Genomic DNA, 26,901 nt, shown 5'->3' on the forward strand with positions numbered 1-26,901 from the left:
TTTTTCTGTATTTATTATTATTACTGTCTTATTATTATTATTTTATTATGACACAGCAAACAAGATAGATCTGCTGTGTTTCGTATCACAAAATCACAAGTCGAACACTTCCCAAGTGTCTAGGACTGTGTGATGTATTTTTGGATGATGCGCACAGATCCCAGTCGGGTGGCCTTTTGCAGTTGGCAGATCGTAATTTTGTCAATGTCTATTGTTTCCAAATGCCGGCTGAGATCTTTTGGCACGGCACCCAATGTGCCCATCACCACTGGGACCACCTGCACTGGTTTCTGCCAGAGTCTTTGAAGTTCAATCTTGAGGTCCTGATAGCAGCTGAGTTTTTCCTGTTGTTTTTCGTCAATGCGACTGTCACCTGGGATGGCGACATCAATGATCCAAACCTTTTTTTCCCACAACTGTGATGTCTGGTATGTTGTGTTCCAGAACTTTGTCGGTCTGGATTTGGAAGTCCCACAGTATCTTTGTGTGCTCATTTTCCAATACTTTGCAGGTTTGTGATCCCACCAGTTCTTTGCTGCTAGGAGGTGGTACTTGAGGCATTATTATTATTATTATTATTATTATTATTATTATTATTATTATTAATAATAATAATAATACATTCATCATTATCATTATTATTATTATTAATACATTCATTATTTCACTCTGATAAATTATTATATTTATTATTTAACTTTATTACTACATGTATTATTATTCTGTATTTATTGTTATTATTATTATTATTACATGTATCATTTTACTCTATTATTATTAAAAAGATACACAAGCACATTTACATTGAAGAAGAGAGTAATGATTTAATCAGAGTTGGACAATTGTATCTTAAATTAGAGCTTTATGTAAATAGAGTAGAGTCCCACTTATCCAAGCTAAACGGGCCGGCAGAAGCTTGGATAAGCGAATATCTTGGATAATAAGGAGGGATCAAAGAAAAGCGTATTAAACATCAAATTAGGTTATGATTTTACAAATTAAGCACCAAAACATCATGTTATGCAACAAATTTGACAGAAGAGGCAGTTCAATATGCAGTAATGTTATGTTGTAATTACTGTATTTACGAATTTAGCACCAAAATATCACGATATAGTGAAAACATTGACTACAAAAATGCCTTGGATAATCCAGAACCTTGGATAAGCGAGGCTTGGATAAGTGAGACTCTACTGTATTCAAAAACATTTAACCTACTGATGCCTCAATTAATGTAATTTTATTGGTATTTGTTTTTATTTCTGAAATTTACCACTCTCGGCTTATACTGGAGTCAATGTTTTCCCAGTTTTTTGTGGTAAAATTAGGTGCCTTGGCTTATATTCAGGTCAGCTTATACTCGAGTATATACGGTATGTGCCGAAACACCCCAAAAGACCACAGAAAGCCCTTACCCCCATTTTAATAGGAGACTGATCTAGTTTCCGTGCTCCATTTCCCACCACAACACTCATCAATACATCCCGCTCCATCATCCCTCGAGCCTTCAATTTAAGGGTCCAGTCAACTGGAGGATGTGTGCACCAACCTTGGGGCGACACCGATTGGACGTGGTTCCCTCCGTGGCACGTCCCACCATCCTTCAACCAGGATGTGTTTGAGACATATCCCATCCAGCCATGAATATCGCTCCACTAGCATCCGAATGCACCCTACCCTTGTGCCCCAGATCTGATCTGTAGACACTTAACCCTTGAAGGCCTCCTCTCGCTCGTGAGCTTCACGCTGGGGTCGTCCATTTCCAATTATAAGCTAATTAACTCTTCTCGCGCTTGGTCTCAATCTCTGTTCTCACCCCCTAAGGGAAGGAGAGATTGACTGACATGTGGCTTGATTGTCCATTGAGAGTGGGAGACAGGAGGGGGTGCCACCAATCCCGTCTCCGTTTAAGGCTCTCCCCATCTCAGTCCCACCACGGCCAGGACACAACATTGACCAACCCCCTTTGGTGCTTCCTTTGGAAAGAGGAGCAGAGAACAGAAGCGGCCGCTGTGTCTGTCCCGTCCGGATATTATTTCGCTCTCCTCCTCATCGCCCAAGGGATGCCAGCCCATCACCGGAACCCGGTAAGGGCGTCATCAGGGGCATACGGATGTCACCCCGTCATGGGTGGGATGTGGACGGGACTCGATTGCCGAGGGAGCTGCAAGGTGGGGATTCTGAGATGTTGTGATGGATGTTTTGGGACCTAAAGAGGGTGGGAGGAAGCAAGCAGAACATCTAGAGAACCTCAGAGCTGAAGGAATGGGGGCAGGACTGATGCTTCCAGGTTGTGATGGATGGTCCTGTTTTGGGATGTAGAGAGAGTGGAGGAGGCAAGGAGAACATCTAGAGAACCTCTGAGCTGAAGGAATGGGGGCAGGACTGATGCTTCCAGGTTGTGATGGATGGTCCTGTTTTGGGATGTAGAGAGAGTGGAGGAGGCAAGGATAACATCTAGAGAACCTCTGAGCTGAAGGAATGGGGGCAGGACTGATGCTTCCAGATGGTGATGGATGGTCTTGTTTTGGGATGTAGAGAGGGTGGGAGGAGGCAAGAAGAACATCTAGAGAACTTCAGAGCTGAAGGGATGGGAGCAGGACTGATGCTTCCACTTCCAGGTTGTGATGGATGGTCCTGTTTTGGGATGTACAGAGGGTGGGAGGAGGCAAGGAGAACATCTAGAGAACTTCGGAACTGAAAGGATGGGGGTAGGACTGACGCTTCCGCTAGAAGCCAACCACTTCCAGGTCAGCTTGGTTCAGTTTGCGGGTGGAATGCCGGAGCTTTCCAGCTTTCTGAAGTCCAGCTTTCATTGCATCTTCTTCCCAAGAACTTTATGTTCAGCTGAAGATCATGGTAAATGGAGTAATTTGAGATATATATGGAACTAGTTTGAGAATGTTTTATTACAGTCCCTAAACTAGTGACGGAATCGGGATTTTCATCCATGAAGGAGCAATGGGAGCTTTCCATATCGTAAATGCACTCAATCTGGTGCGGGGTTGTTATGTGTTTTCCAGGCTGTATGGCCATGTTCCAGAAGTATTCTCTCTTGATGTTTTGCCCACATCTATGGCAGGCATCCTCAGAGGTTGTGAGGTCTATAGTGCACTCAATGCCAAATCCAAATGCTTAATGAATTCGAACTCAATAACTGGGGAGAGGAGTCTTTCCTATTTATCATTCGTTCTATGTATCATTGAAGACCCATTAATTAATTTAGGGAAGGATACAATTAATACAACTAATGTACAACATGTAGCAAATCACATATAACATAGAGAATATTACAAACAGCATATAACATGAGTCTCTATCTTATGAAATTTTTGGAACTGCCAAATCTAAATGCTTAACAAATTGGAACTCAATAAACCGGGGGGGGGGGGGGGAGTCAATCCTATATATCATTCATCCTATATATCATTTGAGATGCATTAATTAATTTAGGGAAGGATACAATGGATACAAATAAGATACAACACATAAAGAAGTCACATATAGCATGTAGAATATTACAAACAGCATATAGCATTAGGTAAGCAGTTACCCGGATGTTTTTGATGCTTTTACCATCCTTGTGGTAGACTTCTCTCATGTCCCTGCATGGAGCTGGAGCTTCTAGAGGGAGCTTATCTGTGCTCTCCCTGGGGTGGATTTGAACCACCAACCTTCAAGTCAGCAGTCCTGCCGGTGTAGAGTTTATTTTAGACTTTAGATGAGCTAACCAAGGTTCTCAACCTATTTTATGGAGCTAAGTTTCAGTACCTGAGATAGCGCCTTGAATTCCAGAAGATTGAAGCCACACGTTAGCATCTGGATCCATGGGATAGAAAACAATTGTGACCATAACACTATGTGTTTTACACCTGTAATTTTCAGTATCTTCCAATGCTTATTATAATATTGGTGTTTATCTGTTAATCCACAATTTCATTTGGTCATTTGGTGGTTTGAATTTGCGGTTGCTTTTATGCACATGGCTGAGACATTATGTCCACGTAATGTCAAATAAGTCTTCTTTTATTTCTCCTTTCATTATAGTTATATACCGCGTATACTCAAGTACAGTAGAGTCTCACTTATCCAACATAAACTGGCCGGCAGAACGTTGGATAAGCGAATATGTTGGATAATAAGGAGAGATTAAGGAAAAGCCTATTAAACATCAAATTAGGTTATGATTTTACAAATTAAGCACCAAAACATCATGTTATACAACAAATTTGATAGAAAAAGTAGTTCAATACACAGTAATGCTATGTAGTAATTACTGTATTTACGAATTTAGCACCAAAATATCACGATATATTGAAAACATTGACTACAAAAATGTGTTGGATAATCCAGAACGTTGGATAAGAGAGTGTTGGATAAGTGAGACTCTACTGTAGTTCAATATGCAGTAATGCTATGTAGTAATTACTGTATTTACGAATTTGGCACCAAAATATCACGATGTATTGAAAACATTGACTACAAAAATGCGTTGCATAATCCAGAACGTTGGATAAGTGAGTGTTGGATAAGTGAGACTCTACTGTATAAGCCGACCCGAATATAAGCCGAGGCACCTAATTTTACCACAAAAAAACGGTAAAAACATTGACTCCAGTATAAGCCGAGATACCAATAAAATTACATTAATTGAGGCATCGGCAGTTTTAATGTTTTTGAATCTTTACATCAAACTTTAATTTAAGATATGACTGTTCAGCTCTGATTAAATCATGATTCTCATCTTCTTCAATGTCAATGTGCTTATGTATCCTTTTAATAATCATCGAGTGAAATAATAAATGTAATAATAATAATAATAAATGCAGCAAAATAATACATGTAATAATAAATAGAGTAAAATAATAAATGTAATAATAATAATTAATAGAGTAAAATAATAAATGTAACAATACCAATAATAATAGAGAAACATAATAAATATACCATATATACTTGAGTATAAGCCGACCTGAATATAAGCCCACCAGGACCATCACCTGAGTATAAGCCGAGGGAGGCTTTTTCAGTCTTAAAAAAAGGGCTGAAAACTAGGCTTATACTCGAGTATATACAGTAACTTTCCTGTTTAAAAATATATATTCTAAAGATCTTCAACGAAGATGCACCCATTCAAGAGCACAGAGATGAGCCAAAATTGCTTTTTATCTTTTTAATTGCTGCTGAACCTTGTATTGGTTCATGCATAGATATATAGTATACTGTATATACTTGAGTATAAGCCGACCTGAATATAAGCCCACCAGGACCCTCACCCGAGTATAAGCCGAGGAGGTTTTTTTTTCAGTCCTAAAAAAGGGCTGAAAAACTAGGCTTATACTCGAGTATATACAGTAGTTTGCTATATGTTGTTTCACCCATTATTTATTGATGAATTATCTAATTTCTTCCACATTTTGGCAATGACTAGCCTAGCTGCATACATGATAAGAGGTAGGAAGTCTTTGCCTCCTGGACAATGCTCTTGGTTTTAATCTGGCAATAATAAATAACTTTAACCCTGCAAACTCTCTTCTAAATCAGAGTTATTTTTTCAGACTACAGCTCCCATCATCCCCTAGAATCTTTCTCAGATTCATTTCCATTCCACTCAATTTCTCACCCTTCCAGCTCTTATTTGCACTGCAGCCCATCTCCGTATCCTGTTGCATTTTTCATCTAAAAGAAATAATATGCATCTGCATACCTTATTTACATATGCCTCCTGAGATATTATTGTTGCTATGCAATTTTGCCTAATGCATACATTCTTGCTCTCCGTGTTCCCCCAACAGAAAGCATTTCTCTCTGTTAATTCCAATAATGTGAGCAATTTTCTACAGGGCAAAGACCTGTCTTTTTGGTAATGAAATATTACGTAGGATGCGTTGAATGTTGATGGCTTTCTATAAATGAATAGAATAATGACACTTCTTAAAAATTTCTTGAAGTTGTATTTTGTGCCTTGGAGTCATTTCCAACTTTTGGCAAACCTATCCCAAAGATTGGAGCCACTGGTGGCGCAGCGGGTTAAACCACCGAGCTGCTGAACTTGCTGGCCAAAAGGTTGATGGTTCAAATCCAGGGAGCTGGGTGAGCTCCCGCTGTTAGCCCCAGCTCCTGCCAACCTAACAGTTCGAAAACATGCAAATGTGAGTAGATCAATAGGTACTGCTTCTGTGGGAAGGTTACGGCGCTCCTTGCAATCATGCCAGCCATATGACCTAGGAGGTGTCTACAGACAATGCCAGCTCTTAGGCTTAGAAATGGAGATATTCCTGAATAATAATAATAATAAGAAGAAGAAGAAGAAGAAGAAGAAGATGATGATGATGATGATAGTGACGATGATGGTGGCGATGGTGATTTAAAGTACTATTTCTAGAATAATCCTATCACATCCTAAACATTGAAAAACACCAATACAGTAGGGTCTCACTAATCCAAGCCTCGCTTATCCAACGTTCTGGATTATCCAACGCATTTTTGTAGTCAATGTTTTCAATACATCATGATATTTTGGTGCTAAATTCGTAAATACAGTAATTATTACATAACATTGCTGTGTATTGAACTTCTTTTTCTGTCGATTTGTTGTATAACATGATGTTTTGGTCTTAATTTGTAAAATCATAACCTAATTTGATGTTTAATAGGCTTTTCCTTAATCCCTCCTTATTATCCAAGACATTCGCTTATCCAAGCTTCTGCCGGCCCGTTTAGCTTGGATAAGCGAGTGTTGGATAAGTGAGACTCTACTGTATATATATATGTATATAATTTATAATAATTTATAAATATATAATATATTGTATATACATATAATACTGATAATAATATTATAATGGAATACAATATTATACTACTAATAATACAATATAATAATATTAATTATATATTACATATTAAATGTAATATTACTAATAATATTACCATATAATGATATAGTACAATATAGTAATTTAATGCTTATATTGTGCTATGCTAATAATATATTGTATGTTCATTTAATTTGTAAGCCGATCTGAGTCCCATTCGGGGTGAGAAGAGCGGGATATAAATGTAATAAATAATAAATAAATAAATGATGATGATGGTGATAATCGTGATGGTGATGAAGATAAATTTCTTACACACCTCTCGCTGTGGCTCAAGGTAGGATACAGCATTAGTAAAATAAGAGATAAAACACTATTAAAAGACATACAGTGAGATCCACAATTAAAATACAAGCTATAATCCACTGTTAAAATGCAGATTAAAATTCACATCTTTGCTGGAGGAACACAATACAGTAGAGTCTCACTTATCCAACATAAACGGGCCGGCAGAACGTTGGATAAGCGAATATGTTGGATAATAAGGAGAGATTTTAAGGAGAAGCCTATTAAGCATCAAATTAGGTTATGATTTTACAAATTAAGCACCAAAACATCATGCTATACAACAAATTTGATAGAAAAAGTAGTTCAATATGCAGTAATGCTACATAGTAATTACAGTACAGTAGAGTCTCACTTATCCAACACTCGCTTATCCAACATTCTGGATTATCCAATGCATTTTTGTAGTCAATGTTTTCAATACATCATGATATTTTGGTGCTAAATTCGTAAATACAGTAATTACTACATAGTAAATACAGTAATTACTACATAGTATTAGCCCGGGCTGTGGCGCAGGCGGGAGAGCAAGCCAGCTACAATTACCTGCAATGAATCATTATGACCAGGAGGTCATGAGTTCGAGGCCCGCTCGGAACTATGTTTGTTTGTCTTTGTCCTATGTTAAAAGGCATTGAATGTTTGCCTATATGTGTAATGTGATCCGCCCTGAGTCCCCTTCGCGGTGAGAAGGGCGGAATATAAATGCTGTAAATAAATAATAAATAAATATTACTGCATATTGAACTACTTTTTCTGTCAAATTTGTTGTATAACATGATGTTTTGGTGCTTAATTTGTAAAATCATAACCTAATTTGATATTTAATAGGCTTCTCCTTAATCTCTCCTTATTATCCAACATATTCACTTATCCAGAGTTCTGCCGGCCCTTTTATGTTGGATAAGTGAGACTACTGTATTTACGAATTTGGCACCAAAATATCACGATGTATTGAAAATATTGACTACAAAAATGCGTTGGATAATCCAGAACGTTGGATAAGCGAATGTTGGATAAGTGAGACTCTACTGTATTCACGAATTTGGCACCAAAATATCACGATGTATTGAAAACATTGACTGCAAAAATGCGTTGGTTAATCCAAAATGTTGGATAAGCGAATGTTGGATAAGTGAGACTCTACTGTATTTACGAATTTGGCACCAAAATATCACGATGTATTGAAAACATTGACTACAAAAATGCGTTGGATAATCCAAAATGTTGGATAAGCGAATGTTGGATAAGTGAGACTCTACTGTAAATGAGCTAACAACATTAAATGCATGGTAGAAGAGAATGGACTAGATGGCCCTTGGGGTGCTTTCTGCCCTGAAGAGTTTCTAATCCTACATTTGACCTGACATTTCTTCTCCTTCCTTTTCTCCTTGCTTGGATTTTCTCCAGGTGCCCCAAGATGACTGGGGAGGGTACCCGGCCTCCGGGAAGGATGGGGAGATCCCGTGCCGGCGGATGCGGAGCGGCAGCTACATCAAGGCCATGGGGGACGACGACAGCGGGGATTCCGATGCCAGCACCAAGGTGTCTTCCAAGGGGGTGACCCGGCGCGATGGGTACCGCCGCTCCTCCAGTGTCGATCAGGCCAGAACCAAGTAAGGAAACCATATGAGAGACCACGTGTCCCCTGTCATGTCGTAGGAAAACTCTCAGAGCACGTGATACAAATAAGTCTGTAGGATGAGTGTCCTGGTGGACGCATATGGCATGAATTGCAAAAGATTCTGCATAATTCCAACACCCAGAATCCACCCCAGCTAGCTCACCCATCATTCCATGGGACATAAGAGAGTTTGAAACTGATAACTACAAAACCAAGAATCCCCTAGCCGGCTCTGTCAAGTGCTGGGTGCACCTTGATTGATGTGAGGCGGATATATTGAGACACTTACGTCCGGCTGTCTCAATTCTCCCCTCCGTTCAGCAACTCAGCATCTGCTTAGTAGCATGAGCAAATAAGACTGCATATCTGTCTGCCGATCCCAGCGGTAATTAGTCTTTGTTTACAGGTATATACACAAATAGCAGCCGAAGCTGCTAGGGCACATGTTGCTCTCACAGAAAGATTGATGGCGACTACAAGTACTCTTATGAGTAAAGAATAGCACCTCCCAAATTGCATTGTCTATGACACATTTCCTTCTATGCAAAAGCGGAAGTCACATTCCTTTACCTTCTAGGCAGTAAATCATTGCTCTATGCAAATAACTACAGTAGAGTCTCACTTATCCAACATAAACGGGCCGGCATAACGTTGGATAAGCGAATATCTTGGATAATACGGAGAGATTAAGGAAAAGCCTATTAAACATCAAATTAGGTTATGATTTTACAAATTAAGCACCAAAACATCATGTTATACAACAAATTTGACAGAAAAAGTAGTTCAATACGCAGTCATGTTATGTTGTAATTACTGTATTTACGAATTTAGCACCAAAATATCACGATATATTGAAAACATTGACTATAAAAATGCGTTGGATAATCCAGAGCATTGGATAAGCGAGTGTTGGATAAGTGAGACTCTACTGTATATACACAAATAGCAACCGAAGCTGCTCGGGCACATGTTGCTCTCACAGAAAGATTGATGGCGACTATAAGAACTCTTATCAATAAAGAATAGCACCTCCCAAATTCCATTGTCTATGACACATTTTCACGGAAATCACATTCCTTTACCCTCTAGGCCAGGGGTCCTCAAACTTTTAAAGCAGCGGGCCGACCCACAATCCTTTGGACTGTGGAGGGGCCGAATTATCATTTGGGGAAAAAAAATGAACAAATTTTTATGCACACTGCACATGCCTTATTTGTAGTGCAAAAAACAACAACAATGAAAGAACAATACAATATTTGAATATAAGAACAATTTTAACCAACATAAATCTATCAGGATTTCAATGGAAAGTGTGGACCTGCTTCTGGCCAATGAGATAGTCAAGTTGTTGTTGTTGTTGTTGTTGTTGTTGTTGTTGTTTACCTTCAAGTCATGTCAGACTTTGGGTGAGCCCGAGTCTAAAATTATTCATTTATTTATTTACTACATTTTACTACATTTATATCCCACCCTTCTCACCCCAAAGGGGACTCAGAGCAGCTGTATGTACATACAATATATTATATTACAGTAGAGTCTCACTTATCCAACATGAATGGGCTGGCAGAACGTTGGATAAGCGAATATGTTGGATAATAAGGAGGGATTAAGGAAAAGCCTATTAAACATCAAATTAGGTTATGATTTTACAAATTAAGCACCAAAACATCATGTTATACAACAAATTTGGCAGAAAAAGTAGTTCAATACGCAGTAGTGCTATGTAGTAATTACTGAATTTAGCACCAAAATATCACGATGTATTGGAAACGTTTACTACAAAAATGCGTTGGATAATCCAGAACGTTGGATAAGTGAGTCTTGGATAAGTGAGACTCTACTGTATTAGCATAGCACAATATTAGCATTATATATTACTATATATTGAACTATACCACTGTACTGTAATGTTATATGTAATATAACATATAATTTAATATTATTATATGGTATTATTAGTATTATATTGTATTATATTTTTATCAATATTATATGTATATATAATATATTATTAAAACTGATATTAAAATATTATATTATAAAACTGAGGGTGGGGGCCAGGTAAATGACCTTGGAGGGCCGCATCCGGCCCCCGGGCCTTAGTTTGGGGACCCCTGCTCTAGGCAGTCAATCATTGCTCGATGTGATTAACTACTTCCAATATTCATGTAGCTGACCATTGCCCAAGAAAGAGAACATTATGCTAGATAGATCTTTGCTCTGCTCCAGCCAGGCTTTTCTGGCGATGCTAGAGGCCATGCCCAGAGTCATTTCCGTTTGTTCTGCTCATGTCATGCTTTCAGGCTCAGTTCAGAAACCTTTCTTCCCCGTGTCTTTCATTAGGTTTGCAAGTAGACACTATTCTGACTCATATATCTGTAACTGTCCCAGCTGCTGCACGTCACCCCGAATCCGGCCACGGGGACAAGGGTATGGACGTTCCTTCACCACCGGGCAGGTGAGGTGCTTCGGTCGTTCGCTCTTGGGGTGTCGATGGGAAGCCGGGTCACAAAAAAGGGGAGCAAGAAAGGGAAACAATATCAGGACAATATAACCCTCAATGTGAACACTTTCGCCATGGAAACATGACTGGAAAGTGGAACATAATCCCTACTTAAAGATATGTTTGTTTGTTTTTCTATAATGGGATGGAGAAAGAAAGGCTTTTTGTAGGGATCAAATGGGAAGCCAAAAAGATTGGGGAACTGATTCAATTCCGTGACCTTTTACTTGCATATCTTGATCCCAAAAGCATTTTATTTATGCAAAGCCTGGAAAGGGTTTGTGCTGTTCTGGACGGTCTCCCAGAATCCTTCAACCAGCACGGTCAGAAGCCATTCTGGCTAAGGGATTTGGAGATTTAATGTCCCCAAATGGACTTTGCAATTGTGGAGAGCTTGCTGTTTTCCCTTCCATTTCCTTTGGGTGCTGCTCAACAAAGAATTCCCTTTGACCAAAAAGAACGCTTTTCTCCTCCTTTGAGGAGTTTGGAGTGGCAGATACTGCAGCTAAGTGCTACCATAGAGCTAACAAAGACGTGTAAAGTGGCATGCAGCCCTACGTCTGCTACCGAAAAAGGCATATTTAGACTGCAAGGCGAGAACTTGCTTTTTTCCATTCAGTGCTTTGGTGCATGCCCTGTATGCCTTGCTTTGGCCACTGCTCCAAACATTTGCGTGCATTCAGATCACAGAAGTGTCCATCATACTGCATTTGGCACAGGAGCTTCTTGACTGTGACTCTCGGTCCTGGTGCATGGCAAGCTCATGAAACCATATATGGGTTATGCTTGCCTTGCCTATATCTCGCTTTTGCTGGGAACCTATGATCATTCCTGTTTGTCTGTTTACTGTATTTATTGGATATATAGTCAAACTTTCTCTCCAAACCAACCCACAGCGATTAAAAAATTATACACCAAGAAGCACGATACATTCTTCTTTGAAAACACAATCTATATATATAAAAGGGTAATGAAATTTCGGCCTAGGACAAAACAACAAAACTACACATCCCAGAAACACTAAACTTGGCAGCACAACCCCTCATCCATGCCTCTACGTTCATACAACAAAAAGAAAAGAAAAATAAAGTCCTAATTAGAGGGAGAGCAATAATTGTTTTTATCCAATTGCTGCCAGTTAGAAGGCTAATCTCTGCCCACTTGGTCTCCTAGCAACCCACTCAGCCCAGGGGACAGGCAGAGTTAGGCCTCACTTAGGCCTCTTCCACACTGCCTATAAAATACAGATTATCAGATTTGAACTGGATTATATGGCAGTGTAGACTCAAGGCCCTTCCACACAGCTATATTACCCATTTATAATCTTATATTATCTGCTTTGAACTGGATTATCTTGAGTCCACACTGCCATATAATCTACTTCAGTGTGCAGTCGGACACAACTGGACTTAATGTCAGGAGAAAACCTTTACCCTTTACCTTAACTACCACCAATTCCTCAATACTTTATTTCCCATACCACTTGCCACAGCAACGCGTGGCCGGGCACAGCTAGTATATATATATAATGTAATGTGCATTTTTTCCCATGGAGTAAACAACAAAACCACTGAACCAAATCACATCAAATTTGGCCACAAAAGACATAGCCACCCAATCTATGTCTTTCAATTAAAAAAAACCATAGAAAAATAAAGTCCAAATTACAGAGGAAGAGCCGTTCTCCCCCTGGCTGCCAGTCAGAAAGATAGGCCCCGCCCCCTTTAGGCCTCGCTCAATTTGTGTCCTAGTAACCCCCTCAGCCACACTGGCTGGGGGTTCACTTAGGCCTTTTCCACACTGCCTATAAAATACAGATTGTCTGATCTAAACTGGATTATATGGCAGTGTAGACTCTGAAATATATTTTTATTAGGGGTTTTAATCACAAGCAAGCAACTGGGGAGGGTATGTGAAACATTGGGAGGCAGTGTAGACTCAAGGCCCTTCCACACAGCTATATTACCCAGAATGCCAAGGCAGATAATCCACAGTATCTGCTTTGAGCTGGATTATCTTGAGTCCACACTGCCATATAATCCAGTTCAGTGGGGATTTTATACAGTTGTGTAGAAGGGGCCTCCTATAATCCAGTTCAAAGCAGATAATACAAATATATAATTTATAAAAATTACTGTGTTATAATAAAACAGAACAAGGAAATAACATATACTAACTACCACTAATTCCTCAATACTTTATTTCCCATACCAACACACTTCGCCACAGCAACGCGTGGCCGGGCATAGCTAGTTATGATATCATGTTGTTAGTGCCAGATTGGTGCCAACTCTGCTTTTGTTCTGCTGATGAATCAAAACATGTCTCTTTATGAACATTGGGTCATGTAACATTGCAATGCCGCTCTTCCACAATCGAGGTGTGGCTGCGAGAAACAAATTGCACCATGTCTCTTTAATGCAGGATCTCAACTATTATTATTAAGAGCTGAAGTAGTAGAGCACTTACCTATTAAATTCACAAAAGCCCTTCCGATCTGAAAGTCAGGGCTCTGGATGCTATTGGTAGCCCCAACTAGAATAGCCCATTGAACCAAGTGTTGTATAGTTCTTAAAATTAACACCTTGGTAAATCCCACTGCGTTAGAATGGTCTGCTTAAGTCAAGACTAGCAATAAGAGCTTTCGTTTTCCCGCTGAGCCCGTCTCCTTTGTAATAAAAGGTTATAATGACTCACCACCAAACTATTATCGTTTCCACCTTCTTGTATACACAGCAGACAACCTCTTTAGACTAGCGAGTGCTGGAATATCTGAAAACACAGTGCAAATTCAGCATTTCTCAGGGTCTGGCCACCTTTCTTGCTTTTATATCAGTGAGATGGGCTATTCAGGTTTGTGAGTCAATGTTGAAGGAGCTATTCAAGCTCCTGACACTACTTGGAGGAATAGGCTTGGCACCTGGGAGAGAGACAATCCAAGGTGCTGAAGCTGTTTGGAAGAAAAGGCTCAGCACCTTGGAGAGGTCCTTCAAAGTCAAGATTAAACCCCTGAGAGAATGAATCCATGACTTCTTGTTGACACGGAAGAGAAAACGTGTTGCTACAAGAGAGCAAGAAAGAGCAAGGTGAGGTCATCAGACTAACCCTGAATCAACAGGACCTGCTTTGTGAGCTGTTCGTTCTCTTACTCTACATAAGACCTATTCCATAAAAAAGATGTGGTATATATAGTACTAGCTGTGCCCTGCCACGCGTTGCTGTGGCAAAGTGGTGGTGGTATTGGTTAAAAATTATTGTGGAATTTTTATTTGATGTTATTTGTATTTTTTAATTAATTTTGTTTTAACTTATCTTTTTTATTTATTATATTTTATTATTTTGTTGTATTATTTTAGTTATTTTGTTATTATAGTATTTTATTGTATTAATTTTTAAGTGTTTATTATTATTTTTTATTGTATTATTTGTATTTATTTTATTTTTTATTCTTTTATTAACACTGGGCTGAGTGGGTTGCTAGGAGACCAAGTGGGCAGAGATTAGCCTTCTAACTGGCAGCAACTGGATAAAAACAATTATTCCTCTCCCTCTAATTAGGACTTTATTTTTCTTTTCTTTTTGTTGTATGAACGTAGAGGCATGGATGAGGGGTTGTGCTGCCAAGTTTAGTGTTTCTGGGATGTGTAGTTTTGTTGTTTTGTCCTAGGCCGAAATTTCATAACCCTTTTATATATATAGATTTTTGTTGGATGTCATCCTGGACTACACAAGTTTCGTCTATTAGTTATGTAGTGGACAGATTAAACTGAGAGAAACCTCTCTATAATCCCATGCATGCCCAGATAGGTTTTGCTGATTTCCCTCTGTTCCAATTCTATTTACATCCACCCCTTCACCTTGTAGTTTTAGCAATGTGATCTCTTTAGGGATGAGGTAACTTCCTCTATCTAGACTGGAATGTTAATTGCCCCAAAGAAGGCTCGGATCTCTCTTCTTTGTCTTCTAAGGACACATTTTGCCACTCTTCTAGGCAAAATGTAGCTATTTAGATATCGTTGTTATTTTTACCTGCTTACCTTCCTTAGTGCTAGCTTAGACAGCTAGTTAGCTCCAAAACCTTTTCTATCTACAATGGATTTCTTTTTACCTCAATAAATACTTTTTGAACTTTCAAGGAGACTTTTGCAATCCTTTGCCATCCTAGAGAACAAAGGCGTCTCCATCCTCACCACACGTAAGCTTTTGCTGCTCATGAATCGTGGTTCTGCCACTCTGCTATATTTTTGAGGAATCACCCCCGAAAGAGGGTTATTTTTTGAGCCTAACAGCTCATAGATTCCCAACAAAGGGTTATTAAGGCCCTTCATTCTTGGTGGCAAAGGATGGTAGATATGGCTTCAAGAGGGTTACAGAAGACAACAGACCTCTTGATTGAGGGCTTGTAAAAATGAAAAAGACCGAGTTTGTTGTCATGTACCACCTGAAACAATGTCCAGGTCAAGACTCTTATCCCTCACTGTCCATATCCATCACTCTATTTCCTTCTCATTTCCCCCCAGATTAATGACGAGTTGAACCACCAGTTTGAGGCCGTGTGTGAGTCCGTGTTTGGAGAGGTGGAATCCCAGGCTGTGGAGGCCCTGGACCTGCCGGGTTGCTTCCGCATGCGCAGCCATAGCTACCTGAGGGCCATCCAGGCTGGGTGCTCCCAGGACGATGACTGCCTCTCTCTCTTCACCATGGCCACCGCCACCCACCAGCCTGGCCACGGCCACGGCCACAGCCACGGCCAGCCCCTCACCAGCAGCATCCTCAAGCCAAGCACCTGTAAGTATCTCAGTGGCTGTTCCTTAGCTCTAAAGCTCCCTCCTTGGGGACTCAAGATTGGACCCAACCTTGGTGTCCTTCTGTTGAAAGAATATCCATTGCCATGAAGGTGGGAAAGGGTGGTATGAGAGCTCTCTCGATCAGAATCCTAGGAGAAGTTTTGAAAACCAAAATGGAGCAGGGATTCAAACCCTGAGGGCCGGGCTGTGGCGCAGACTGGTGAGCAGCCTGCTGCAATAAATCGCTCTGACCAAGAGGTCATGAGTTCGAGGCCAGCCCGTGGCAGAGTGAGCACCCATCAATTAAAAAATAAAAAATAGCCCCTGCTCGTTGCTGACCTAGCAACTCGAAAGATAGTTGCATCTATCAAGTAGGAAATAAGGTACCACTTATAAAGTGGGGAGGCAAATTTAACTAATTTATGACGTTGGAATGAGGAAGTGCCATCACAGTGGATGATGAAGCAGCTGCTCCCCCCTGTGGCCAGAATCGAACATCCCCTCAGGAGAAGGTTAAATTGCCTCTGCGTCTGTCTGTCTCTGTCTCGGTTCTATGTGTATATGGGCATTGAATGTTTGCCCTATATGTATATAATGTGGTCCACCCTGAGTCCCTTCGGGGTGAGAAAGAAGGGCGGAATATAAATACTGTAAATAAATAATTAATAAATAAGAATGGTCCTACATAAGCCAGGAGAACAATTGTGAAACTTGAAGTGGATCCTCAGCTTCCATAGCAATCAACTTAGTACCAATCCTGGTTGGCCAGCAAATGCTTGAATTTTTCTAGTGACATACATAGAGCTACTGGTCCATCTAGCCCAGTATTGCCAACATTGGCTGGCAACAGCTGTCTAGATCGCAGTATTCCCCAACTAAACTATTTGGATCTGGATCTTATTTTCCTCTGACCTACCACCCTAGCTCACTCTGGTTTACAGCAACCCATTCCATTGAGGATGTAACCACTTGTTTCTTTTGCATTTTTAAAACTTTTCCTATCCCAACTTTGCGTGAGCATTATACTTACGACTTCATCACACGGGCAAACAAACCCATCGCAGGATGCTTCCTAGACGGAGCTCACCAGATCCCATCAAATGATGCACAGCTATTGTGGCAGGGCTCCATCCATGAACTGTGCTGGAAGCATCGTACAATGGAGCAAGGAGAACACAACCCTATGTTGTCATAAGGAAGAAGGAAGAAAGTGTGGGGGGAAACCAGGAGGATGAGGAAGGGGGTGATGTGGCCAATGCGGGGTGTGAGGCAACAAGTTCTCTCCAACTCAGAAAAAGTCAGTGGCAAATTTCTACTGAATTAACTTGCCCAAACAAACCTGTTCTCCATGTAAAATATTTCCAAAACTAGGCACCCACTAGAACACTCAGTTTGGAAAAGTTACTTTCTGAACACTCAGAGTCCAAGTATGATTCAAGGCGTGATGGTCCAACTTGTTCATAACGCTGGGTGTAGTGGGTCCAATAGGTCCTTGCCTGTCTTCATGTTTTTGACAATTATTTTTTCATTCCTTCCATTCCTTTTCCTTCTCCCGCTCCGCACAGCCTTTTCTTACAGGAAAGCTCCGCCAGCCCTCCCTTCAGGAATCAAAGCCAAGCCCCTCATCGCCGTGACCACGCAAAGCAGCAGCGAGTCCGCCCACGACAGCTTCCTGCCCCGAGAGGTCAGCCGGAGCCCCTCGTCGTGGTCCAAAGAGGCCGCCAAGCGCTGCAACTCCACGGAGAGCTTGGAAAGCACCAAGATCACTGCCATGTCCCTGGACTTGCCTTCCCTCCAAGCCAGGACTGCCCCCAAACCATCCACCCTGATCATCCGGACCATCCCTGGGAGGGAAGAGCTGCGGAGCCTGGCTCGCCAGAGGAAGTGGCGCCCATCCATCGGAGTCCAGGTAGGCCCAAGCAAGACTTGGAATTGTGTAGAAATTGTATCCTGTGCTGGTCAGAGCAATTCAGCAGTTGGATAGCATCCCGAGGAGCTTTCCAAATGGTATGTCGCAACACATTTGTGCAGGGGTCCCCAAACTTTTAAAACTGGGGGCCAGTTCACGATCCCTCAGACTATTGGAGGGCTGGACTATAGCTGGCCAAGTGACCACCTAATAATAATAATAATAATAATAATAATAATAATAATAATAATAATAATAATAAATCAGAAACTCCTCAAAACACAGCAGACAAAGAATCAGTACAAGAAAACTGCACTACAAACTAGAGCTGACAGCTGGCACAATAAAACATTGCATGGAAAGTTCCTTGACAAAATTGAAGGAAAAGTTGATAAGGAGAAGACCTGGCTATGGCTCACGAATGGGACCCTGAAGAAGGAGACAGAAGGCCCGATCCTTGCAGCCCAGGAGCAAGACATCAGGACAAAGGCCATTAAGGCCAAGATCGAAAAATCAGCTGATGATCCAAAATACAGACTGTGCAAGGAAACCGACAAAACCATTGATCATATCCTCAGCTGCTGTAAGAAAATTGCACAGACAGACTACAAACAGAGGCACAACTATGTGGCCCAAATGATTCATTGGAACTTATGCCTCAAGCACCACCTGCCAGCAGTAAAGAACTTCTGGGATCACAAACCTGCAAAAGTATTGGAAAATGAGCATGCAAAGATACTGTGGGACTTTCGAATCCAGACTGACAAAGTTCTGGGACACAGCACACCAGACATCACAGTTGTGGAAAAGAAAAAGGTTTGGATTATTGATGTTGCCATCCCAGGTGACAGTCGCATTGACGAAAAACAACAGGAAAAACTCAGCTGCTATCAGGACCTCAAGATTGAACTTCAAAGACTCTGGCAGAAATCAGTGCAGGTGGTCCCAGTGGTGATGGGCACACTGGGTGCCGTTCCAAAAGATCTCAGCCGGCATTTGGAAACAATAGACATTGACAAAATTACGATCTGCCAACTGCAAAAGGCCACCCTACTGAGATCTGCGCGCATCATCCGAAAATACATCACACAGTCCTAGACACTTGGGAAGTGTTCGACTTGTGATTTTGTGATACAAAATCCAGCATATCTATTTTGTTTGCTGTGTCATGTAACAATAATCATCATCATCATCATCATCATCATAAAGAGGGTAGGAAGAGACCCCTTGGGCCATTTAGCCCAACCCCCTTCAGCCTTTGTGCCGTGGGGGCCAGATAAATGGCTTCAATGGGCCACATGTGGCCCGCGGGCCATAGTTGGGGGACCCCTGCATTAGTGTGAGAATGTGTGAAGTGAATGTAATGAGAAATGACAAAAAAAAAGTGGGAATGTATGCTATTGTCTTACAAATCATATATTAAAAAAAACCATAAATACAAGATGTCGGCCGCTATGGGTTCTGCCTGCCAGAAAGCCTCACTGCCTCCTAAAAACAGATGCAATGGAGATGAGCACCAACCCCCAGAGTCGGACACGACTGGACTTAACATCAGGGGAAAACCTTTACCTTTACTTGTCCAATCTGGGTGGATCCATTCTGCCGGCCCGTTTATGTTGGATAAGTGAGACTCTACTGTATCTGGTGTTGGTGAATGGGAAAAAAATGCACGTAAACACAAATAAGGGAAAGGGAAAAACTGCATATTTCTGCCCTCCCATTTTTGGCTGTGTGTGAACACGGAGAGGGAAATCCGCAAAGAAATTCTGTTGCTCCTTTAGTGAGGTTTTAATCATCCTGGAAATGAACGAAAACAAATATCCTTTCCATCTGTACCAAGAAAGCAAACAAGGGTGGTTGAAAAAGACAGCCAAGCGAAGCGTTTCCTTTCTCGCCAACTGCATGGGAAGCACTCGGAAATGTTTAATTGGTTTTCATTTCTTTCCATCCTGCCTTTCATTTCAGTGTCCATTTCTTTTATTTTCATACTACCTCTATGGTAAAGGTTTTTCCCTGACATTAAGTCCAGTCGCGTCCAACTCTGGGGGTTGGTGCTCATCTCCATTTCTAAGCCGAAGAGCCGGCATTGTCCATAGACACCTCCAAGGTCATGTAACCACTGGCATGACTGCATTGAGTACCGTTACCTTCTCGCCAGAGCGGTACCTATTAATCTACTCACATTTGTATTGTATGTACATATAATATTGATAATAATATTATAATGGAATACAATATTATACTACCAATAACACAATATAATAATATTAATTATGTATTATATATTAAATGTAATATTACTAATAATATTTCCATATAATGATATAGTACAATATAGTAATTTAATGCTTATATTGTGCTGTGCTAATAATATATTGTATGTTCATTTGATTTGTAAGCCGCTCTGAGTCCCCTTCGGGGTGAGAGGAACAGGATATAAATGTAATAAATAAATAAATAAATAGATAAATATATTTGCATGTTTTTTAACTGCTTGGTTGGCAGAAGCTGGGGCTAACAGCAGGAGCTCACCCCGTTCCCCAGATTCAAACCGGTGACCTTTCAGTCAGCAAGTTCAGCAGCTCAGTGGTTTAACCCGCTGCACCACTGAAGGCTCATATACAGCAGAGTCTCACTTATCCAAGCTAAACGGATCGGGAGAACGTTGGATAAGCAAATATCTTGGATAATAAGGAGGGATTAAGGAAAAGCCTATTAAACATCAAATTAGGTTATGATCTTACAAATTAAGCATCAAAACATCATGTTTGACAGAAAAAGTAGTTCAATACGCAGTAATGTTATGTAGTAATTACTGTATTTACGAATTTAGCACCAAAATATCACGATATATTGAAAACATTGACTACAAAAATGCATTGGATAATCCAGAACCTTGGATAAGCGAGTCTTAGATAAGTGAGACTCTATTGTATATATATTTGTGTGTGTGTGTTCAAACTGTCCTATTGAGCAGTGTAAATCCAGCCCAAAAAGGAGGCTCCTGTGTGCACCCAATGTGCATGCATTATGCATCTTTACAATTCAGTAACTAAGCTTCTTAGCTCTTAGTTAAGAGGCAAACAAATTAACGTTGCATGAAAGGACATGCAGGCTTCCAGCCCATGAGCTTCATTTACCTTCGGAGGACGGTACCTCACAGTTAAATTTACATTTAATAAAACAGATGAGCATTTAAATGTAAGTTAAATGCCTGAACTAAAACCCTTCCAGCATGAAGCTGGAAAGTGCCATCCGTGATTATTACAGATGTATTACTTTATTACTGCTTCGTGCACGGTTGCGGGCTTCAAGGTGGACCCAAATGCAAAGAACCCACCTCTTCCATCCTGCTCCTACTAATCATAGATACTGTATATACTCGAGTATAAGCCTAGTTTTTCAGCCCTTTTTTTTAAGACTGAAAAAGCCCCCCTCAGCTTATACTCAGGTGAGGGTCCTGGTTGGCTTATATTTGGGTCAGCTTATACTCAAGAATATGTGGTACATTTATTATTTTTCTCTATTATTATTGGTATTATTGCATTTATTATTTTTATCTATTATTATTGGTATTATTGCATTTATTATTTTTCTCTATTATTGTTTCTACTATTACATTTATTTTACTCTATTTTTATTATTATTAAATAATAATAATAATAATACATTTATTATTTGACTCTGATATTATTATTATTATTATTATTATTATTATTATTATTATTATTATTGCATTATTTTTCTGTATTTATTATTGTTGTTACATGTATTATTTTACTCTATTATTATAAAAAGGATACATAAGCACATTTACATTGAAGAAGATGAGAATAATGATTTGATCAGAGTTGGACATTCATATCTTAAATTTGAGCTTTATGTAAATATTCAAAAACATTTAACTTACTGATGCCTCAATTAATGTAATTTTATTGGTATCTAATTTTATTTCTGAAATTTACTGCCCTCGGCTTATACCGGAGTCTATGTTTTCCCAGTTTTTTTGTGGTAAAATTAGGTACCTCGGCTTATATTCAGGTTGGCTTATACTCGAGTATATACGGTATATGAAACTTTAAATATTGGACTTAACAGAGCTATTCTAAATATATGTTGCCTCTCTAGGGTTCTCTCTCGATTCTTTAATAAGTGATTTAATTGATAACTTAATTCTGGCATGAGTTAATGCTGAAATTACACCAATTTTGTTTAAAAAGCACCAGCCTCCGGCATTGGATACTTACATATTTGTATCCAAGTGTGATTCCGTTTTTGGAGAAGTTATTATTATTATTTGATACACAACAAGATTAGTTTGCATACATTTTGGAAAGTGCCCTGAGTCCTCTCGAGGTGATAAAGTGGTATATAAATAAAGATTATTATTATTATTATTATTATTATTATTATTATTATTTACACAACGACACAGTATGACACAGCAAACAAGATAGACATGCTGGATTTCGTATTACAAAATCACAAGTCGAACATTTCCCAAGTGTTTAGGACTGTGTGATGTATATTATTATTATTATTATTATTATTATTATTATTATTATTATTATTATTACAGTAGAGTCTCACTTATCCAACACTCGCTTATCCAACGTTCTGGATTATCCAACACATTTTTGTAGTCAATGTTTTCAATACATCGTGATATTTTGGTGCTAAATTCGTAAATACAGTAATTACTACATAGCATTACTACGTATTGAACTACTCTTGCTGTCAAATTTGTTGTACAACATGATGTTTTGGTGCTTAATTTGTAAAATCATAACCTAATTTGATGTTTAATAGTCTTTTCCTTAATCTCTCCTTATTATCCAACATATTCGCTTATCCAACATTCTGCCGGCCCGTTTACGTTGGATAAGCAAGACTCTACTGTATTATTGTGCAGATCCAAGTAGGGTGGCCTTTTACAGATGAAAGATTCTATTTTGTCAGCACCAATTGTTTTAAAATACAGGCCAAGGTCTTTAACCACTGCACCCCGTGTGCCGATCACCACTGGGACCACCATTACTGACTTGTGCCAGAATCTTTGCAGTTCGATCTTTAAATCCTCACATTGTGTCAGCTTTTCCAGTTGCTTCTCATCCCTTCTGCTGTCACTTGGGATTGCAACATTGATGATCCATACTTTGTTTTTTTCCACAATCGCGAGGTCAGGAGTATTGTGCTTCAAAACTTATGTCAGTCTGAATTCGGCAATCCCAAAGTGTTCTTTTTGTGTAACTTTCTCAGCCTTGTGATCCCACCAGTTTTTTGTCACAGACAGATGGTATTTGTGGCATAAGTTGTTGTTGTTGTTGTTGTTGTTATTATTATTATTATTATTATTATTATTATTATTATTATTATCTGGTTTACTGTCCCAGCCGTAACTCGTGGCATCTTCGACTCTTGCAGCTCTGTTTTGCTTGTGTCCTGCTTCTGCGACAGTTTGTTGTCCCCACCCTAGGAATAAATAGCCATTTTTTAAAATAGCACATGCAAATGAGGTGTGTTTATGCAAAGGAAGCAAAGATGCCTGCTGCGTGTTGAAGGGTGACATTGCTTTTTGATGCCTGCGCTTCTGTTTCCGCAGCACCAAATGTGCCGTGGAGGGAGAAGCTAGGAAAGAGAAAACGGCTACGATGGCACCATGTATATATTATATGTGCATATAATGTGTTATAAAGGTGGGAGATGTTGTATTTTGATACAGCTGAAAAACATTGGGTTAGGTCTCGGGGTTGGCAGCATTGGCATGCTGAGGATAATGGGACTTGTGAGCCAAGAGGGTATTCAATTGAGGAAAGGCTGTACGGATGGAAAGTGCCGGGCTTATCACAGCACAGAAAAATCCTGTCAATTGAAAGGTTGGGAGTTCGAGCCCGGGTTGGAGTGAGCACCCGCTGTTAGCCCCAGTTCACTTGCCCAACTAGCAGAAATGTGGGTAGATAAATAGGTACTGCTTTTAGCGGGGAAGTAATAAAGGTGCCCTTAAGGACATTGATCTGGAGAAAGCTCCTTGGCATGGAAAATGGGGCTAAACTACTGTGCTGCAGAAAAATCCTACCAATCGAAAGGTCGGGAGTTCTAGCCCAGGTTGGGGTGAGCACCCGCTGTTAGTCCCAGCTCACTTGCCCAACTAGCAGAAATGTGAGTAGATAAATAGGTACCACTTTTAGCGGGGAGGTAATAAAGGCCCCCTGGAGAAATCTCCTTCACATGAAAAATGGGGCTAAACTACTGTGCTGCAGAAAAATCCTGCCAATCGAAAGGTCAGGAGTTCGAGCCCAGGTCGGAGTGAGCACCCGCTGTTAGCCCCAGTTCACTTGCCCAACAAGCAGGTCGAAAGCAGAAATGTGAGTAGATAAATAGGTACGGCTTTTAGCAGGGAGGTAATAAAGGTGCCCTTAAGGACATTGATCTGGATAAAGTTCCTCAACATGGAAGATGGAGCAACATCACCTTCCATGGTTGGAGTCGAGCCAGAAATGAGATTGGAAAAACTGCCTTTACCTCTGTCTGTGTTGTCTGACCTTGTTAATTGTATAATCAGCACTGAATGTTTGCTGTATATGAGTTCTGTAAGCCGCTCTGAGTCCCCTTCGGGCCGTTTCCTGGACAACGTCTCTGTAGACAGCCAATTATCTCACACCAGGACCGACTTGCAGTATGTTCTCAAGTCTTTCTGATATGATTAAAAACACTTCTCACAACAGCCCTGCGAGGAAAGTTAGACAGTGACGCAGCTCAGGCTTCATCTAGTGAGCTTGAGCCATTTACTCTGGCTTTCTGCTACTGCTGTTTTCCCGGGAGTTCTCCACTGTTTTGCAAGCCTTTGCGACCGGCTTCCTCTATCCTTCCAACCAGCTTGCCAAAAAGCCTGGCCAACGAGGCCTTTGAACTTGGCTTGGCATCCCATGGGGCAAGGGACTAAAAGAAACATCTGGCCGGCCCATAGCTCTTGATCCCCACTCTCCGCTCTTCTAGTTTATCTGGATTTCCTTTTGCATCTGGTGCTGGGAATTTAAAAGGCTCTCTCTTTCTCTCCTCTTCGGAGAGAGAGACCTCCGCCTCTTCTGAATCTTCCTCTGCTCTTTCTTCTCCTTGAATATCATTTTTTCCCTGACCTTTCTGCTTTTCTTCTTTTCCCTTTCCTCCCCCTTTCTTCTAATCACCAGTCTCTTCTCCCTCCTCTTGTGTTATTCTCTTCCATTAAACAGACTTTCTTTCATGTTGTCGAAGGCTTTCATGGATTGCTGTGAGTTTTCTGGGCTGTACAGCCATGTTGAAGAAGCATTCTCTTCTGACGTGTCACCCACATTGATAGCAGGCATCCTCAGAGGCGTGAGTTCTGAGGATGCCTGCCGTAGATGTGGGTGAAACATCAGGAGATAATGCTTCTTCAACATCACCATACAGCTCGGAAAACTCACAGCAATGCAGTAATTCCGAACCCAGAAGTTGAGAGATCTTGGCACACAGACCCAACATGGCCAACATGGTTGATTGATATTACAGTAGAATCTCACTCATCCAAGCTTCTGGATTATCCAAACCATTTTTGTAGTCAATGTTTTCAATATATCGTGATATTTTGGTGCTAAATTCGTAAATACAGTAATTGCAAGATAACATTACTGCATATTAATTTACTTTATCTGTCAAATTTATTGTAAAACATGATGTTTTGGTGCTCAATTTGTAAAATCATAACCTAATTTGATGTTTAATAGGCTTTTCCTTAATCGCTCCTTATTATCCAAGATATTTTCTTATCCAAGCTTCTGCTGACCCGTTTAGCTTGGATTATTTCTGTATTAACTATTATAATATCTCCGTTTTATATTGTATATAGTTTTTATTTTGTTATATTATGAATTGTATGTAAGTTGTTTTTATCTGATTACGTTGTTCGGGCTCTGCCCCATGTAAGCCGCCCGAGTCACCTTTGGGAGATGGTGACGAGGTATAAATAAATTATTATTATTATTATTATTATTATTATTATTATTATTATTAAAACCTTTGACAACACAGGGCAGAGTTGCATTTCTGGAAATGTAGCTACAGATCCAAAAAGTTGCAAAACACAGTGCATGGTGTAAGAACAGCAATTATGATCAATTACCGTATATACTCGAGTATAAGCCGACCCAAATATAAACCGAGGCACCTAATTTTACCACAAAAAAACTGGGAAAACATTGACTCCAGTATAAGCCGAGGGTGGTAAATTTCAGAAATAAAAACAGATACCAATAAAATTACATTAATTGAGGCATCAGTAGGTTAAATGTTTTTGAATATTTACGTAAAGCTCAAATTTAAGATAAGACTTTCCAACTCTGATCATATCATTATTCTCATCTTCTTCAATGTAAATGTGCTTATGTATCCTTTGAATAATAATAGAGTAAAATAATACATGTAGTAATAAATACAGGAAAATAATAAATATAATAATAATAAGATCAGAGTGAAATAATAAATGTATTAATAATAATTATAAAAATAGAGTAAAATAAATGTAATAGTAGCAACAACAACAACAATAATAATAATAATAATAATAATAATAATAATAATAATAATAGAGGAAAATAATAAATGTAATAATACCAATAATAATAGAGAAAAATAATAAATGTACCATATATTCTCAAGTATAAACTGACCCAAATATAAGCCAACCAGGACCCTCACCTGAGTATAAGCCGAGCGGGGCTTTTTCAATCTTAAAAAAAGGGATGAAAAACTAGGCTTATACTAGAGTATATACAGTATATTCATGTGTATCTTGCTTTTCCCCAATATTGGGACTCAGGACAGCTTAGGGAATACTACAGGTTGGGCTTCCTTTTTCTGGAATTCCAAAATCTAAAATTGTCCACATGGTGGGTGAGATA

General features: G+C 39.7%; 1 protein-coding gene across 2 annotated transcripts in view; it reads left to right on the plus strand.

The window, feature by feature from the left end:
• dlgap3 (DLG associated protein 3) overlaps positions 1 to 26,901 on the plus strand; it is a 208,240-nt gene that overhangs the window by 161,364 nt on the left and 19,975 nt on the right. Inside the window, exons 4-7 of one of the 2 annotated variants that reach the window (XM_062962085.1) lie at positions 8,574 to 8,779; positions 11,131 to 11,245; positions 15,811 to 16,078; positions 17,643 to 17,986. In XM_062962085.1, coding sequence (XP_062818155.1) covers positions 8,574 to 8,779; positions 11,131 to 11,245; positions 15,811 to 16,078; positions 17,643 to 17,986 — 933 coding nt within the window. The remainder of the gene's footprint in view (positions 1 to 8,573; positions 8,780 to 11,130; positions 11,246 to 15,810; positions 16,079 to 17,642; positions 17,987 to 26,901) is intronic. The other variant, XM_062962086.1, reaches the window with a different exon arrangement.

This window comes from Anolis carolinensis, unplaced genomic scaffold (genome assembly GCF_035594765.1).
Source record: "Anolis carolinensis isolate JA03-04 unplaced genomic scaffold, rAnoCar3.1.pri scaffold_10, whole genome shotgun sequence".
Taxonomy (NCBI): Eukaryota; Metazoa; Chordata; class Lepidosauria; order Squamata; family Dactyloidae; genus Anolis; species Anolis carolinensis.